General features: G+C 42.6%; 1 protein-coding gene across 1 annotated transcript in view; it reads left to right on the forward strand.

The window, feature by feature from the left end:
• cckbra (cholecystokinin B receptor a) overlaps nt 1–5,408 on the forward strand; it is a 36,217-nt gene extending 30,809 nt beyond the window's left edge. Inside the window, exons 4-5 of the mRNA XM_029741298.1 lie at nt 3,828–3,955; nt 4,373–5,408. Of these exons, the coding sequence (XP_029597158.1) occupies nt 3,828–3,955; nt 4,373–4,947 (703 nt within the window). The 3' untranslated portion in view covers nt 4,948–5,408. The remainder of the gene's footprint in view (nt 1–3,827; nt 3,956–4,372) is intronic.
• The last annotated feature ends 9,293 nt before the right edge of the window (nt 5,409–14,701 follow it).

Genomic DNA, 14,701 nt, shown 5'->3' on the forward strand with positions numbered 1-14,701 from the left:
TAGGCATGCTGCAAGGAGGCAGATGTGGCCAGGGCAATAAATTGCAATGTCCGTACTGTGAGACGCCTAAGACAGCGCTACAGGGAGACAAGACGGACAGCTGATCGTCCTCGCAGTGGCAGACCACATGTAACAACAGCTGCACAGGATCGGTACATCCGATGTGGGACAGGTACAGGATGGCAACAACAACTGCCCGAGTTACACCAGGAACACACAATCCCTCCATCAGTGCTCAGACTGTCCGCAATAGGCTGAGAGAGGCTGGAGGGCTTGTAGGCCTGTTGTAAGGCAGGTCCTCACCAGACATCACCGGCAACAATGTCGCCTGTGGGCACAAACCCACTGTCGCTGGACCAGACAGGACTGGCAAAAAGTGCTCTTCACTGACGAATCGCCGTTTTGTCTCACCATTGGTGATGGTCGGATTCGCGTTTATCATCGAAGGAATGAGCGTTACACTGAGGCCTGTACTCCGGAGCAGGATCGATTTGGAGGTGGAGGGTCTGTCAGGGTCTGGGGCTGTGTGTCATAGCATCATCGGACTGAGCTTGTTGTCATTGCAGGCAATCTCAACACTGTGCGTTACAGGGAAGACATCCTCCTCCCTCATGTTGTTCCCGTCCTGCAGGCTCATCCTGACATGACCCTCCAGCATGACAATGCCACCAGCCATACTGCTCGTTTTGTGCATGATTTCGTGCAAGACAGGCATGTCAGTTTTCTTCCATGGCCAGCGAAGAGCCCGGATCGCAATCCCATTGAGCACGTCTGGGACCTGTTGGATCGGAGAGTGAGGGCTAGGTCAATTACAGCCAGAAATGTCTGGGAACTTGAAGGTGCCTTGGTGGAAGAGTGGGGTAACATTTCACAGCAAGAACTGGCAAATCTGGTGCAGTCCACGAGGAGGAGATGCACTCCAGTACTTAATGCAGCTGGTGGCTACACCAGATACTGACTTACTTTTGATTTTGACTCCCCCTTTGTTCAGGGACACATTATTCAATTTCTGTTAGTCACATGTCTGTGGAACTTGTTTAGTTTATGTCTCAGTTGTTGAATCTTGTTACGTTCATACAACTATTTACACATGTTAAGTTTGCTGAAAATTAACTTAGTTGACAGTGAGAGGACGTTTCTTTTTTTGCTGAGTTTAGTTGTTCACTGATTGCGGCCTGTCAAAACCTCCCACCCATCCCCATGCTATAATTATTTTTCTTTTACACTACAACCGCAAGAGTCCTTTGGGGATATACAGTGTATTTGGAAAGTATTCAGACCTCTTGACCTTTTCCACATTTTGATACATTACAACCTTATTCTAAAATGTATTAAATAGTTTATCTTCCCCTCATCAATCTACACAATACCCCATAATAACAAACACTGTATGAAAGCAAAACCCAAATTTTTTAAAATGTATAAATAAAAAAAAAAACATAACTAATTTACATAAGTTTTCAGACCCTTTACTCAGTACTTTGTTGAAGCCTTTGGCAGCGATTTCAGCCTCGTCTTTTGGGTATGATGCTACAAACTTTGCACACCTGTACGAGGAGTTTCTCCCATTCTTCTCTGGAGATCCTCTCAAGCTCTGTGATGTTGGATGGGGAGAGTCGCTACGCAGCTATTTTCAGTTCTCTCCAGAGATGTTCGATCGGGTTCAAGTCCGGGCTCTGGTTGGGCCACTCAAGGACATGCCAAGACTTGTCCCGAAGCCACTTCTTCTGTCTTGGCTGTATGCTTAGGGTCCTTGTCCCTGTTGGAAGGTGAACCGTTGCCCCAGTCTGAGGTCCTAAGCACTCTGGAGCCGGTTTTATCAAGGATCTCTCTGTACTTTGCTCTTTTCATCTTTCCCTCGATCCTGACTAGCCTCCCAATCCCTGCCGATGGAAAAACATCCCCACAGCATGATGCTGGCACCACCATGCTTCACCGTAGGGATGGTGCCAGGTTTCCTTCAGACATGGCATTCAGGCAAAAGAGTTGGTTTCATCAGCCCAGAGAATCTTGTTTCTCATGGTCTGAGAGTCCTTTAGGTGCCTTTTGGCAAACTCCAAGCGGGCTGTCATGTGCCTTTTACTGAGGAGTGGCTTCCATCTAGCCACTCTACCATAAAGCCTCATTGGTGGAGTGCTGCAAAGATAGTTATCCTTCTGGATGGTTCTCCCATCTCCACAGAGGAACTCTGGAGATCTGTCAGAGTGACCATCGGGTTCTTGGTCACCTCCCTGACCAAGGCCCTACTCCCCATTTCTTCAATTTGGCCAGGTGGCCAAACTTCTTAAATTTCTTGGTGGTTCCAAACTTCTTCCATTTCAGAATGATGGAGGCCACTGTGTTCTTGGGGATCTTCAATGCTGCAGAAATGTTTTGGTATCCTTCCCCAGATCTGTGCCTCGACACAATCCTGTCTCGGGGCTCTACGGGCAATTCCTTTGACCTCATAGCTTAGTTTTTGCTCTAACATAAACTGTCAACTGTGGGACCTTATATAGACAGGTGTGTGCCTTTCCAAATCATGTCCAGTCAATTTAATTTACCACAGGTGGACTCCACTCAAGTTGTAGAAACATCTTAAGGATGATGAATGGAAACAGGATGCATCTGAGCTCAATTTTGAGTCTCTGAATACTTTTTTTATATACATTTGCAAAATCTTCAAAACCTGTTTTCTCTTTGTCATTGTGGATTATTGTGTGTAGATTGATTAGTTTTTTTTGTTGTTATTTAATCCATTTGAAAATAAGGCTGTAACCTAACAAAATGTAGAAAAAGGGAAGGGGTCTGAATACTTTCCGAATGCACCGTATCTCTTAACAGTGGCAGGTACAATCCTTTTTATCGGATTTATATTATAATGTGTATTGATATTCAAAAATGTATAAAAGCAGCGGTGACAGTAGATGTCATCAACAAGCACACAAAATATAATACCTATCATTTTTGAGTTACTACAATATACTTCAGAAAAGATGCTATTGAAACACAACTTGGGACCTTAGTACTTTTGGTGACCTCTTTGAGGCTGAGCATCTTGGTGTAATGGCTAAGGTGTTGGACTGACAGTTCCAGGGACTGTTTGAGTCCATTACGGGCTACTCTCCAAATTGGCTATTAAATCAGAGTGTGTAATTATGATTATGCTTACTAATGATGCCAGCCATGAAGAATCCTCAAATAATGTGAAACAGAAATATTAGTGTAGCACCTGTTCCTCGCTCCCTTCCATGTTCCTCTCTGATGATAGAGAATAAGGATCAAAGACTAAACAAAAGACGAACCGAAACCTCTAACCTCTATTTACTTCCTCTCTGTATGTACCTCCTTCCTGTCACCTTTTGTCCCCCCCACCCCTGATATGTGACCCACTATCAAACAGAGTACTGATGAAAAGCTTTGAGTATCAGAGGCTGCATTAATGAATGAATGAGAGCCTAACCTGCTGCAAAGGCTGATGGGAGATGAAAAAGGAACCATCCATGGAGGATGTTCACAGGAAAACACCCACGCACCCATTCGAATTTCACACAACACAAAATAAGGGCTTCATCTCTACTAATTCTCAAAGTGTGTGGAAGGAACAATAGTGGATTTGTACTTTTTTTGTATACGGCCAAGTTGATAGCATCCGGATGATGTAAAGATAATTGGTAAAATGTTAATGACCACCATAGAAATATTATACAATTTTAGGACCACAATGATCAAAGTCACTTTTTTCTCTTCCTGTCTGGCTTCCTGTCCCTCTTTCCCACTGTCTTTCCCTCTTTTTCCCCTCTCTCTTTCTCTCTGTTTCCCTCTCTCTTTCTCTCCTTTTTTCTCAGGTACATGCTGTTGCTTTTAATCTTGTTCTTCATCCCTGGGGTGGTGATGATCGTTGCCTATGGACTCATCTCCAGAGAGCTATGCCGGGGGATGAAGTTTGAGCTGGACCAAAACAGAGAGCGCAGTGGTGAGACTCCTACACCACATGTATCTCCTGCCGTGGATTTGATTGAACATGTCATTTGTTTCATACAAATGGAAAGTTACATAAGTGAAGTTGAGGTTTTGGGTTAGGGATTGGGGTTTTGAAATAGGGTTGTGCTGGGTAGAAGCAATGAGGGCAAGGACTAGGATTAGTGATTTTAAAACAGGAAATTATAAGTCTGGGGCCAGGGTAAGGGTTTTGCATTCATACAGTAACAATTTTTTCATAAGGCCTATTTGTTTGTGAATGCATGTTCCCCACAATGCAGGCTTATGTCATCAACTCTTTGCTCATGCTATTATTAGTCATGTACTCTGTCTTCAACCTACACACATACACTCACCTACACACTTACACCCAATTTAGACCCACTTACACACTTCCATGTACATTCCTCAGCACTGAAGAACGGCGTAAACACCACCGTGACCACCAGTAACAACGACACAGACGATGATGGCTGCTACATCCAGATGCCGAAAAAGCCACCGTCCATGGAGCTGTCCACCCTCACCACCTCTACTCCGGCCCCTCCCAAACCCAGAGTGTCCGCTGAGCACCCTCGAAGCAATACCTCGGAGGCTAAACTCTTGGCCAAGAAGCGCGTGATCCGCATGCTCATCGTCACTGCCGTCCTCTTCTTCCTCTGCTGGATGCCCCTGTACACAGCCAACACGTGGAAGGCTTTCCACATCAGCTCAGCCCACCGGCTCCTCTCGGGGGCACCCATCTCGTTCATCCACCTGTTAAGCTACACATCGGCGTGCGTTAACCCCGTTATTTATTGTTTTATGAATACACGCTTCCGCAAGGCATTGCTCACCACCTTTGCCCACTGCCGTCCGCCCTGCTGTCGGCGCCGCCGGGGGAGGCGGGACGGCAGGGATGATGAGATGACAGTGACAGGGACTATTGGTCGTTCGTCCATGTCCAAGATCAGCTATACCACAGTGAGCACCGCGGGGACCTACTGATTATTTGTGAAGGGGGCTAGGGGTACAGTGTCCACATTAGGACAGCCTCAGTCTCAGCAGGACTTCTTCCTAATATGGACCCTGTATAGGGTGAACACAGGGGGCTGTAGCATTGGGTACACAGGTAGTTGTGACCAAGGTGACCAAGGATGACAACCGACAGAATGCTTGTGCATTTCTTTGCTTGTTTGCTACTATCTGATTAGCTGCAGGTGTTTATGCTCTTTGTGGAATACTTTATTGACTGTCAAGTGTCTGTGGTCTACAGTGGGCATCATAAATATTCAACCCCCTTGGATTTCTTCACATTTTATTGTGATACATACTGGGATTAAAATTGATTTAATTGACATTTTTGCCTACAATCTACACAAAACACTCTGTAATGTCAAAGTGGAAGAACATGTCTAACATTTTTTACAGATTAATGAAAATAAAAAAGTATTCACCCCCTGAGTCAATACATGTTATAAACACCGTTGGCAGTGATTACAGCTATGAGTAATCTTGGGTAAGTCTCTAAGAGCTTTGTACACCGGGATTGTACAATGTTTGCCCATTATTCTTTTCAGAATTCTTCAAGCTCTGTCAAGGTTTTGGGGACCATGACTAGACAGCAATTTAAAGTTTTCCCATACATTTTCAAGCAGATTTAAGTCAAAATTGTAACTTTGCCACTCAGGGACATTCACTGTCTTCATGGTAAGCAACTCCAGTGTAGATTTGGCCTTGTGTTGTAGGTTATTGTCCCGCTGAAAGGTGAATTCCTCTCCCAGTGTCTGGTGTAAAGCAGACTGAAGAAGGTTTTCCTCTAGGATTTTGCCTGTGCTCAGCTCCATCCCATTTATTTTTGTCTTTGCCAATATCAAGCATACGTATACCATGATGCAGCCAACACCATCATTGAAAAAAAGGCAGCAGTTAGTCAACGATGTGTTGTGTTAGATGTACCCCAAACATAAGGCTTTGCATTTAGGCCAAAAAGGTTATTCCTTTGCCGTGTTTTTTTGCAGTATTACTTTAGTGCCTTGTTGCAAACATATGCATGTTTTATTCTGTATATTTGTATTCATCTTTTCACGCTGTCATTTAGGTCATTATTGTGGAGTCACTACAATGTTGTTGATCCATCCTCAGTTTTCTCCCATCACAGCTATTTAACTCTGTAGCTGTTTTAAAATCACCTATGTCCCCATGGTGACATCCTTGAGCAGTTTTCTTCCTGTTATGCAGCTCAGTTCAGAAGGACGACTGTATCTTTGATATTTCTGGGTGGTTTAATCAGGGGCGGAAATCCCGGAGGGGACGGGGGGGACACGACCCCCCCATCCTGGGAAAAATATGATTTGTCCCCCCCAATATATCACTGAAACATAACTATGTAATTTAAATAATATTAATAATACGCAATGAAAGCAATTGCGCTGATTATAGACACTTAATAGTGCATTTTTAAGTTTCAAAAGATTGTGACACTTCCACCCTTTGCCTCACAATGGTTTGATCCACTGCCAGTTTCTTAGTTGGCAAGGTAACAGAGGGGTCGTATCTACTGTCTGAAAGGCACTCAATGAACGTAACTGACGTGAGGTTAATCTAGTCAATCGCGCACACACACTAGCTGAATATGCAGAGCTAGCGCGCAAATATTAACTATTAAGCTAGCTAGTACCTATTCCATTTATGTGGCGTCGTCAAAGATGGAATCTTTGCTATCGTCAATTTATTCCAAGATCAGCATGCAGATGATGTAAGTTAGTGCTTCAAAGTTCCTGTGATAAGGTTAGCGATAAACTGAAGTCCAAACTGAACAGAACTACACTCTCTTCTACCATTGTCTTAAATATATTTAATGGTCTCGTTGCAAAAGCAAAATTGTCGCAAGGGAACTTTTATTTATTTATTTTATTTCACCTTTATTTAACCCGGGTAGCAAAGATTATAACAAACACCACTGAAACTGAATTGGTGCTCGCTAGCTTTGCAAATTCAGCTATTGTTGGAAGCCAGCCAATATGAAACAAACTATTAAAATTACAAAAGGTTGCAGCATATGTTGTGTAAACTCATACAGCTGTCAACTCTTGTCATTTTAATCCGTTTCACATTTGCTAGCTACCTTTTAGATCGAAGCCCAAATAGAATGATAGAAGATGATAGAAGCCCATCTCCTACTGTAAATAACCTACACACTGTGTGTGTGTGTAGCCAGCCAGCCAGCCAGGTAGAAAAATGGCAGAAAAATAAAAGACGGACATCAGAGTATTTTTCAATACACCAAAACGCATAGTAAGAACCCTAGCAGCCTAATATCTCAAAGACTAGTTGATAAAATGTTCATAAGAAAGAAATGAAATTCTAATGGAAATGTTTCACAATGATGTCATTAGGCAGAGCAGGCAACAGATGGCACACAGACAGCAGAGTTGGGGACAGATATGCAGGGACAGACTGGCAGAGACAGGGAGTCTCAGGTAAGTTTGTTGAGTCTTTGTTTGGCAACATTATGAAAGGTTCTCCATTTTTTTTACTTGTAAAATAGGAACATAATTGGAAAATGCCATGGATACCCCCACTGTCAACTTAAACTGGTGACTGAACTAAGATTTGTTAAAGGCAATGGTATTGCTGTTGTGATTAGTTGTGTAGTTTTGGGTACCGGTAGTTAGGAGTACGGCAAACACCTTATTTCTTTGGTTCCTCAATATACATTTACCATATTACAATGTAGGCTATGTGTTACAGCACTACTTTTGGTGTCCCCCTCAGGAATTGCTCTTGAGAAAATGTCATGTCCCCTCCAAAGTTGATATCAGATTTTCGCCCCTGGGTTTAATACATCATCAACAGCATAATCATTCACTTTTTTATTTAATTGTATTTATTTAGCCTTTATTTAACTAGGCAAGTCAGCTAAGAACAAATTATCATTTACAATGACGGCCTACCAAAATGCAAAAGGCCTCCTGCGGGGATGGGGAATTAAAATAAAAAAAAATATATATAATATAGGACAAAATACACGTCACGACAAGAGAGACAACACAACACTACATACAGAGAGACCTAAGACAACAACATAGTATGGCAGCAACACATGACAACACAGCATTGTAGCAACACAACATGGTAGCAGCACAACATGGTAGCAGCACAACATGGTGGCAGCACAAAACATGGTACAAACATTATTGGGCACAGACAACACAGGGCAAGAAGGTAGAGACAACAAAACATCACGCAAAGGAGCCACAACTCTCAGTAAGTGTCCATGATTGAGTCTTTGAATGAAGAGATTGAGATAAAACTGTTTGTTGCAGTTCGTCCCAGTCGCAAGCTGCAGCGAACTGAAAAGACGAGCGACCCAGGGATGTGTGTGCTTTGGGGACCTTTAACAGAATGTGACTGGCAGAACGGTGTTGTATGTGGAGGATGAGGGCTGCAGTAGATATCTTAGATAGGGGGGAGTGAGGCCTAAGAGTGTTATATAAATAAGCATCAACCAGTGGGTCTTGCGACAGGTATACAGAGACGACCAATTTACAGAGGAGTATAGAGTGCAGTGATGTGTCCTATAAGGAGCATTGGTGGCAAATCTGATGGCCGAATGGTAAAGAACATCTAGCCACTCTAGAGCACCCTTACCTGCAGATCAATAAATTACGTCTCCGTAATCTAGCATGGGTAGGATTGTCATCTGAAACAGGGTTAGTTTGGCAGCTGGGGTGAAAGAGGAAAGATTACGATAGAGGAAACCATGTCTTGATTTAACTTTAGCCTGTAGCTTTGAGAGAAGGACAATGTACCATCTAGCCGTACTCCCAAGTACTTGTATGAGGTGACTACCTCAAGCTCTAAACCCTCAGAGGTAGTAATCACACCTGTGGGGAGAGGGGCATTCTTCTTACCAAACCACATGACCTTTGTTTTAGTGGTGTTCAGAACAAGGTTAAGGGCAGAGAAAGCTTGTTGGACACTAAGAAAGCTTTGTTGTCGAGCGTTTAACACAAAATCCGAGGAGGGGCCAGCTGAGAATAAGACTGTATCATCTGCATATAAATGGATGAGAGAGCTTCCTACTGCCTGAGCTATGTTGTTGATGTAAATTGAGAAGAGCGTGGGGCCTAGAATCAAGCCTTGGGGTACTCCCTTGGTGACAGGCAGTGGCTGAGACAACAGATATTCTGACTTTATACACTACACTCTTTGAGAGAACTTGATTAAGTTTAACACTTATATGTCAGATTTGTTTTTGTTACCCATCTATCAATCACTGCCCTTCTTTATGTGCCTTTCAAAAAGCTCCCTGGTCTTTGTAGTTGAATCTGTGCTAAATTCAATACTTGAATGAGTGACCTACATATGTTGTATGTATGGGAGCCAGCGGAAGGGGTAGTCATAAAAAAAATGTCAACCCCTATTATTTCATACAGAGTTAGTCCATATATTTTACTGCTGAACTAATTTAGGTTTGCCTAAACAAAGGGGGTGAAAACGTATGCAACAACTATATCTTAGTTATTTAGTTGTATTACTTTGTACACATCTGAAGATGTATCTTTTCACTTTGACATTATGGAGTATTTTGTGTAGATGGAAGACAAACAAATTACAATTAATGCCACAAAATGTGAAAAAATCCAAGGGGAGAGAATACTTATGATACACACTGTATGTGTGGTTTATTTATAGGACTGATTACCTGAACATATATTACCTGAACAAGTACAGTGAGGGAAAAAAGTATTTGATCCCCTACTGATTTTGTGCGTTTGCCCACTGACAAAGAAATTATCAGTCTATAATTTTAATGGTAGGTTTATTTGAACAGTGAGAGACAGAATAACAACTAAAAAATCCTGAAAAACGCATGTCAAAAATGTTATAAACTGATTTGCATTTTAATGAGGGAAATAAGTATTTGACCCCCTCTCAATCAGAAAGATTTCTGGCTCCCAGGTGTATTTTATACAGGTAACGAGCTGAGATTAGGAGCACACTCTTAAAGGGAGTCCTCCTAATCTCAGCTTGTTACCTGTATGAAAGACACCTGTCCACAGAAGCAATCAATCAATCAGATTCCAAACTCTCCACCATGGCCAAGACCAAAGAGCACTCCAAGGATATCAAGGACAAGATTGTAGACCTACACAAGGCTGGAATGGTCTACAAGACCATCGCCAAGCAGCTTGGTGAGAAGGTGACAACATTTGGTGCGATTATTCGCAAATGGAAGAAACACAAAAGAACTGTCAATCTCCCTCGGCCTGGGGCTCCATGCACGATCTCACCTCGTAGAGTTGCAATGATCATGAGAACGGGGAGGAATCAGCCCAGAACTACATGGGGGGATCTTGTCAATGATCTCAAGGCAGCTGGGACCATAGTCAACAAGAAAACAATTGGTAACACACTACGCCGTGATGGACTGAAATCCTGCAGCACTCGCAAGGTCCCCCTGCTCAAGAAAGCACATATACATGCCCCTCTGAAGTTTGCCAATGAACATCTGAATGATTCAGAGGACAATTGGGTGAAAGTGTTGTGGTCAGATGAGACCAAAATGGAGCTCTTTGGCATCAACTCAACTCGCTGTGTTTGGAGGAGGAGAAATGCTGCATATGACCCCAGGAACACCACCCCCACCATCAAACATGGAGGTGGAAACATTATGCTTTGGGGGTGTTTTTCTGCTAAGGGGACAGGACAACTTCACCGCATCAAAGGGACGATGGACGGGGCCATATACCGTCAAATCTTGGGTGAGAACCTCCTTCCCTCAGCCAAGGCGTTGAAAATGGGTCTTGGATGGGTATTCCAGCATGACAGTGACCCAAAACACATGGCCAAGGCAACAAAGGAGTGGCTTAAGAAGAAGCACATTAACCTGTTATGGCTAGGGGGCAGTATTTTCACGGCCGGATAAAAAACGTACCCGATTTAATCTGATTATTACTCCTGCCCAGAAACTAGAATATGCATATAATTATTGGCTTTGGATAGAAAACACCCTAAAGTTTCTAAAACTGTTTGAATGGTGTCTGTGAGTATAACAGAACTCATATGGCAGGCAAAAACCTGAGAAGATTCCAAACAGGAAGTACCTTCTCTGACCATTCCTTGAGCTTCTTGGCTCTGTTTAAAGAAAATTTAGGATCTTTGCTGTAACGTGACACTTCCTACGGCTCCCATAGGCTCTCAGAACCCGGGAAAAAGCTGAATGATGTAATTCCAGCCGCTGGCTGAAAAACTTTAGCGCGTTTGGATGGTGGTCAATCAGAGGGCCATCAGACTGAGGCTCGTGCACGAGGGGATCCCATGCTTTTACTTTCTCTCTCTTTGAACGTAAACACGCTTTGCCGGTCGGAATATTATCGCTTTTTTACGCGAAAAATGGCCTAAAAATTGATTTTAAACAGCGGTTGACATGCTTTGAAGTACAGTAATGGAATATTTAGACATTTTTGTCACGAAACGCGTCGGGCGCGTAACCCTTATTTACCCTTTCGGATAGTGTCTTGAACGCACGATCAAAACGCCGCTATTTGGATATAACTATGGATTATTTGGGACCAAACCAACATTTGTTATTGAAGTAGAAGTCCTGGGAGTGCATTCTGATGAAGAACAGCAAAGGTAATAACATTTTTCTTATAGTAAATCTGACTTTGGTGAGTGCTAAACTTGGTGGGTGTCTAAATAGCTAGCCGTGATGGCTGGGCTATCTACTGAGAATATTGCAAAAATGTGCTTTCACCGAAAAGCTATTTTAAAATCGGACATGGCGAGTGCATAGAGGTGTTCTGTATCTATAATTAAAATAATTGTTATGTTTTTTGTGAACGTTTATCGTGAGTAATTTAGTAAATTCACCGGAAGTTTGCGGGGGGTATGCTAGTTCTGAACGTCACATGCTAATGTAAAAAGCTGGTTTTTGATATAAATATGAACTTGATTGAACAAAACATGCATGTATTGTATAACACAATGTCCTAGGGGTGTCATCTGATGAAGATCATCAAAGGTTAGTGCTGCATTTAGCTGTGGTTTGGATTTATGTGACATTATATGCTAGCTTGAAAAATGGGTTTCTGATTATATCTGGCTGGGTACTCTGCTGACATAATCTAATGTTTTGTTTTCGTTGTAAAGCCTTTTTCAAATCGGACAGTGTGGTTAGATAAAGGAGAGTCTTGTCTTTAAAATGGTGTAAAATAGTCATATGTTTGAAAAATTGAAGTTTTTGTATTTTTGAGGAATTTGTAATTCGCGCCACGCCCATCATTGGCTATTGGAGCAGGTGTTCCGCTAGCGGAACGTCTAGATGTAAGAGGTGGTCCTGGAGTGGCCTAGCCAGTCTCCAGACCTTAATCCCATAGAAAATCTGTGGAGGGAGCTGAAGGTTTGAGTTGCCAAATGTCAGCCTCGAAACCTTAATGACTTGGAGAAGATCGGCAAAGACGAGTGGGACAAAATCCCTCCTGAGATGTGTGCAAACCTGCTGGCCGACTACAAGAAACGTCTGACCTCTGTGATTGCCAACAAGGGTTTTGCCACCAAGTACTAAGTCATGTTTTGCAGAGGGGTCAAATACTTATTTCCCTCATTAAAATGCAAATAATTTTATAACATTTTCGACATGTGTTTTTCTGGATTTTGTTGTTGTTATTCTGTCTCTCACTGTTCAAATAAACCTACCATTAACATTATAGACTGATCATTTTGTCAGTGGGCAAACGTACAAAATCAGCAGGGGATCAAATACTTTTTTCCTTCATTGTATTTCAAATACAATATGTAATGTTGATATCTTATGTATTGCTGTATATGTAATGTAAATGTTTTTGTGTTACTGTATCACACAATGAGGAAAAGATAGCATAAGGTCGCATACACTGAGAATACAAAACATTGTGTATATGTGCCATTCAGAATGTGAATGGGCGAAACAAAATATTTAAGTGCCTTTCAATTGAGTGCGTCAAGAACTGCAACACTGCTGGGTTTTTCACGCTCAACAGTTTCACATGTGTATCAAGAATGGTCCACCACCCAAAGGACATCTAGCCAACTTGACACAACTGTGGGAAACATTGGAGACAGCATGGGTCAACATGCCTGTGGAATGCTTTCAACACTTTGTAGAGTCCATGCCCCGAAGAGTTGAAGGTGTTCTGAGGGCAAAAGGAGTTGCGACTAAATATTAGGAAGTCATCCTCAATATTATATACTTTCAGTGTTGAAGTTGCCTGATGACTCATCCTGAATTTAATTTAGCTGCTCGATCGCTGAACCTACTACCCAAGAAGTTGTTTGTGCTGAAGATATGTGTAGGCCCAACCCATCAGTTTTTGGGGCCAACCAGAACGGATTGAATGTGTTCGCATTCAAGAAGGCAAAATCCAGACTCATCGTTGAGAAGAAACTTTAGTGGGTGTGGCATTTGGCCAGAGATGTGGATGGGTAGCCAGGCAAAGCCTACCGGAAATGTACAGCCTACCTGAAATGTACAGTACATGTTAAAAACTAGTTGGAAATACAATAATTACACAATAGCATATTTTATTTTAACACATTGAATTGTAAAAAAAAACATTTTTCTCCCAATTACGATCTTGTCTCATCGCTGCAACTCCCCAATGGGCTTGGGAGAGGCGAAGGTCGAGTCATACATGCTCCAAAACATGACCCGCCAAAGCACGCTCCTTAACACCCACCTGCTTAACCTGGAAGGTAGCTGCATCAGTGTCGGAGGAAACACTGTTCAACTGACGACTGAAGTCAGCCTGCAGGCGCTCAGCCCACCACAAGGAGTCATGAGAGCGTGATGAGCCAAGTAAAGGCACCTTGGCCAAACCCTCCCCTAACCTGGACAACCTGTCACGCCCTGATCTCTTTCAGCTTATTTTCCCGTGTATTTATCCCTGTGTTGTTCAAGTCAACCAGCGTGTTTTTCCCATGCTCCCTGCTTTTCTAACAAGCGAATTGTAAAACGCTTGTTTGGAGTGCAGTTTTTTTTCTCCCTAAATAATCTTAAAATGTATTGGAAAGAGGTTATCAGGTCCTTTCAAATACATGGAACATGTTACAATTGCAAATGTGTAAATCTTGTGTCGAATTTCCTGTATGGCTGTTTCCCACAGACAGTTATTACCTCATCTGAAATGCTGTTGAAGCTTTTTATTGAGGGATGGTACCACAGCCACATATGATCATATGAAAAACCATGTTGTACCTGCTGTAGCAAGTATTTGCCTTGTTATTTTTTGTTCAGGCGGTAAACTACTGCTAAAAATATGTAGCAATGTACCTGTTCGCGCATTACAATATTTCCGTCCATGCATTATGTGATTGGCCTGTAACAAGTAGAAGGTGAACTTGCTCTTTGCTCAATGGTGTTCTGGCTACAAATGGTACTATAAGGGCACAAGACGAGACCCAGATGCAGACACAGGAGGCAGATGGTTAGAATCCAAGATGTTTATTAACAATCCAAAAGAGGTAGGCAAGAGAATGGTTGTGGATAGGCAAAAGGTCAGAACCAGTTCAGAGTTCCCAAGGTACAGAATGGCAGGCAGGCTCGAGGTCAGGGCAGGCAGAATGGTCAGGCAGGCGGGAATGGAGTCCAGAAAAACAGGCAAAGGTCATAACCGGGAGGACTAGAAAAGAGAATAGAAAAGCAGGGAGCATGGGAAAAACACACTGGTTGACTTGAACAACCCAGGGATAAATACACTGGAGAAAATAAGCGACA

The sequence above is a fragment of the Salmo trutta genome, chromosome 39 (genome assembly GCF_901001165.1).
Source record: "Salmo trutta chromosome 39, fSalTru1.1, whole genome shotgun sequence".
Classification (NCBI taxonomy): domain Eukaryota; kingdom Metazoa; phylum Chordata; class Actinopteri; order Salmoniformes; family Salmonidae; genus Salmo; species Salmo trutta.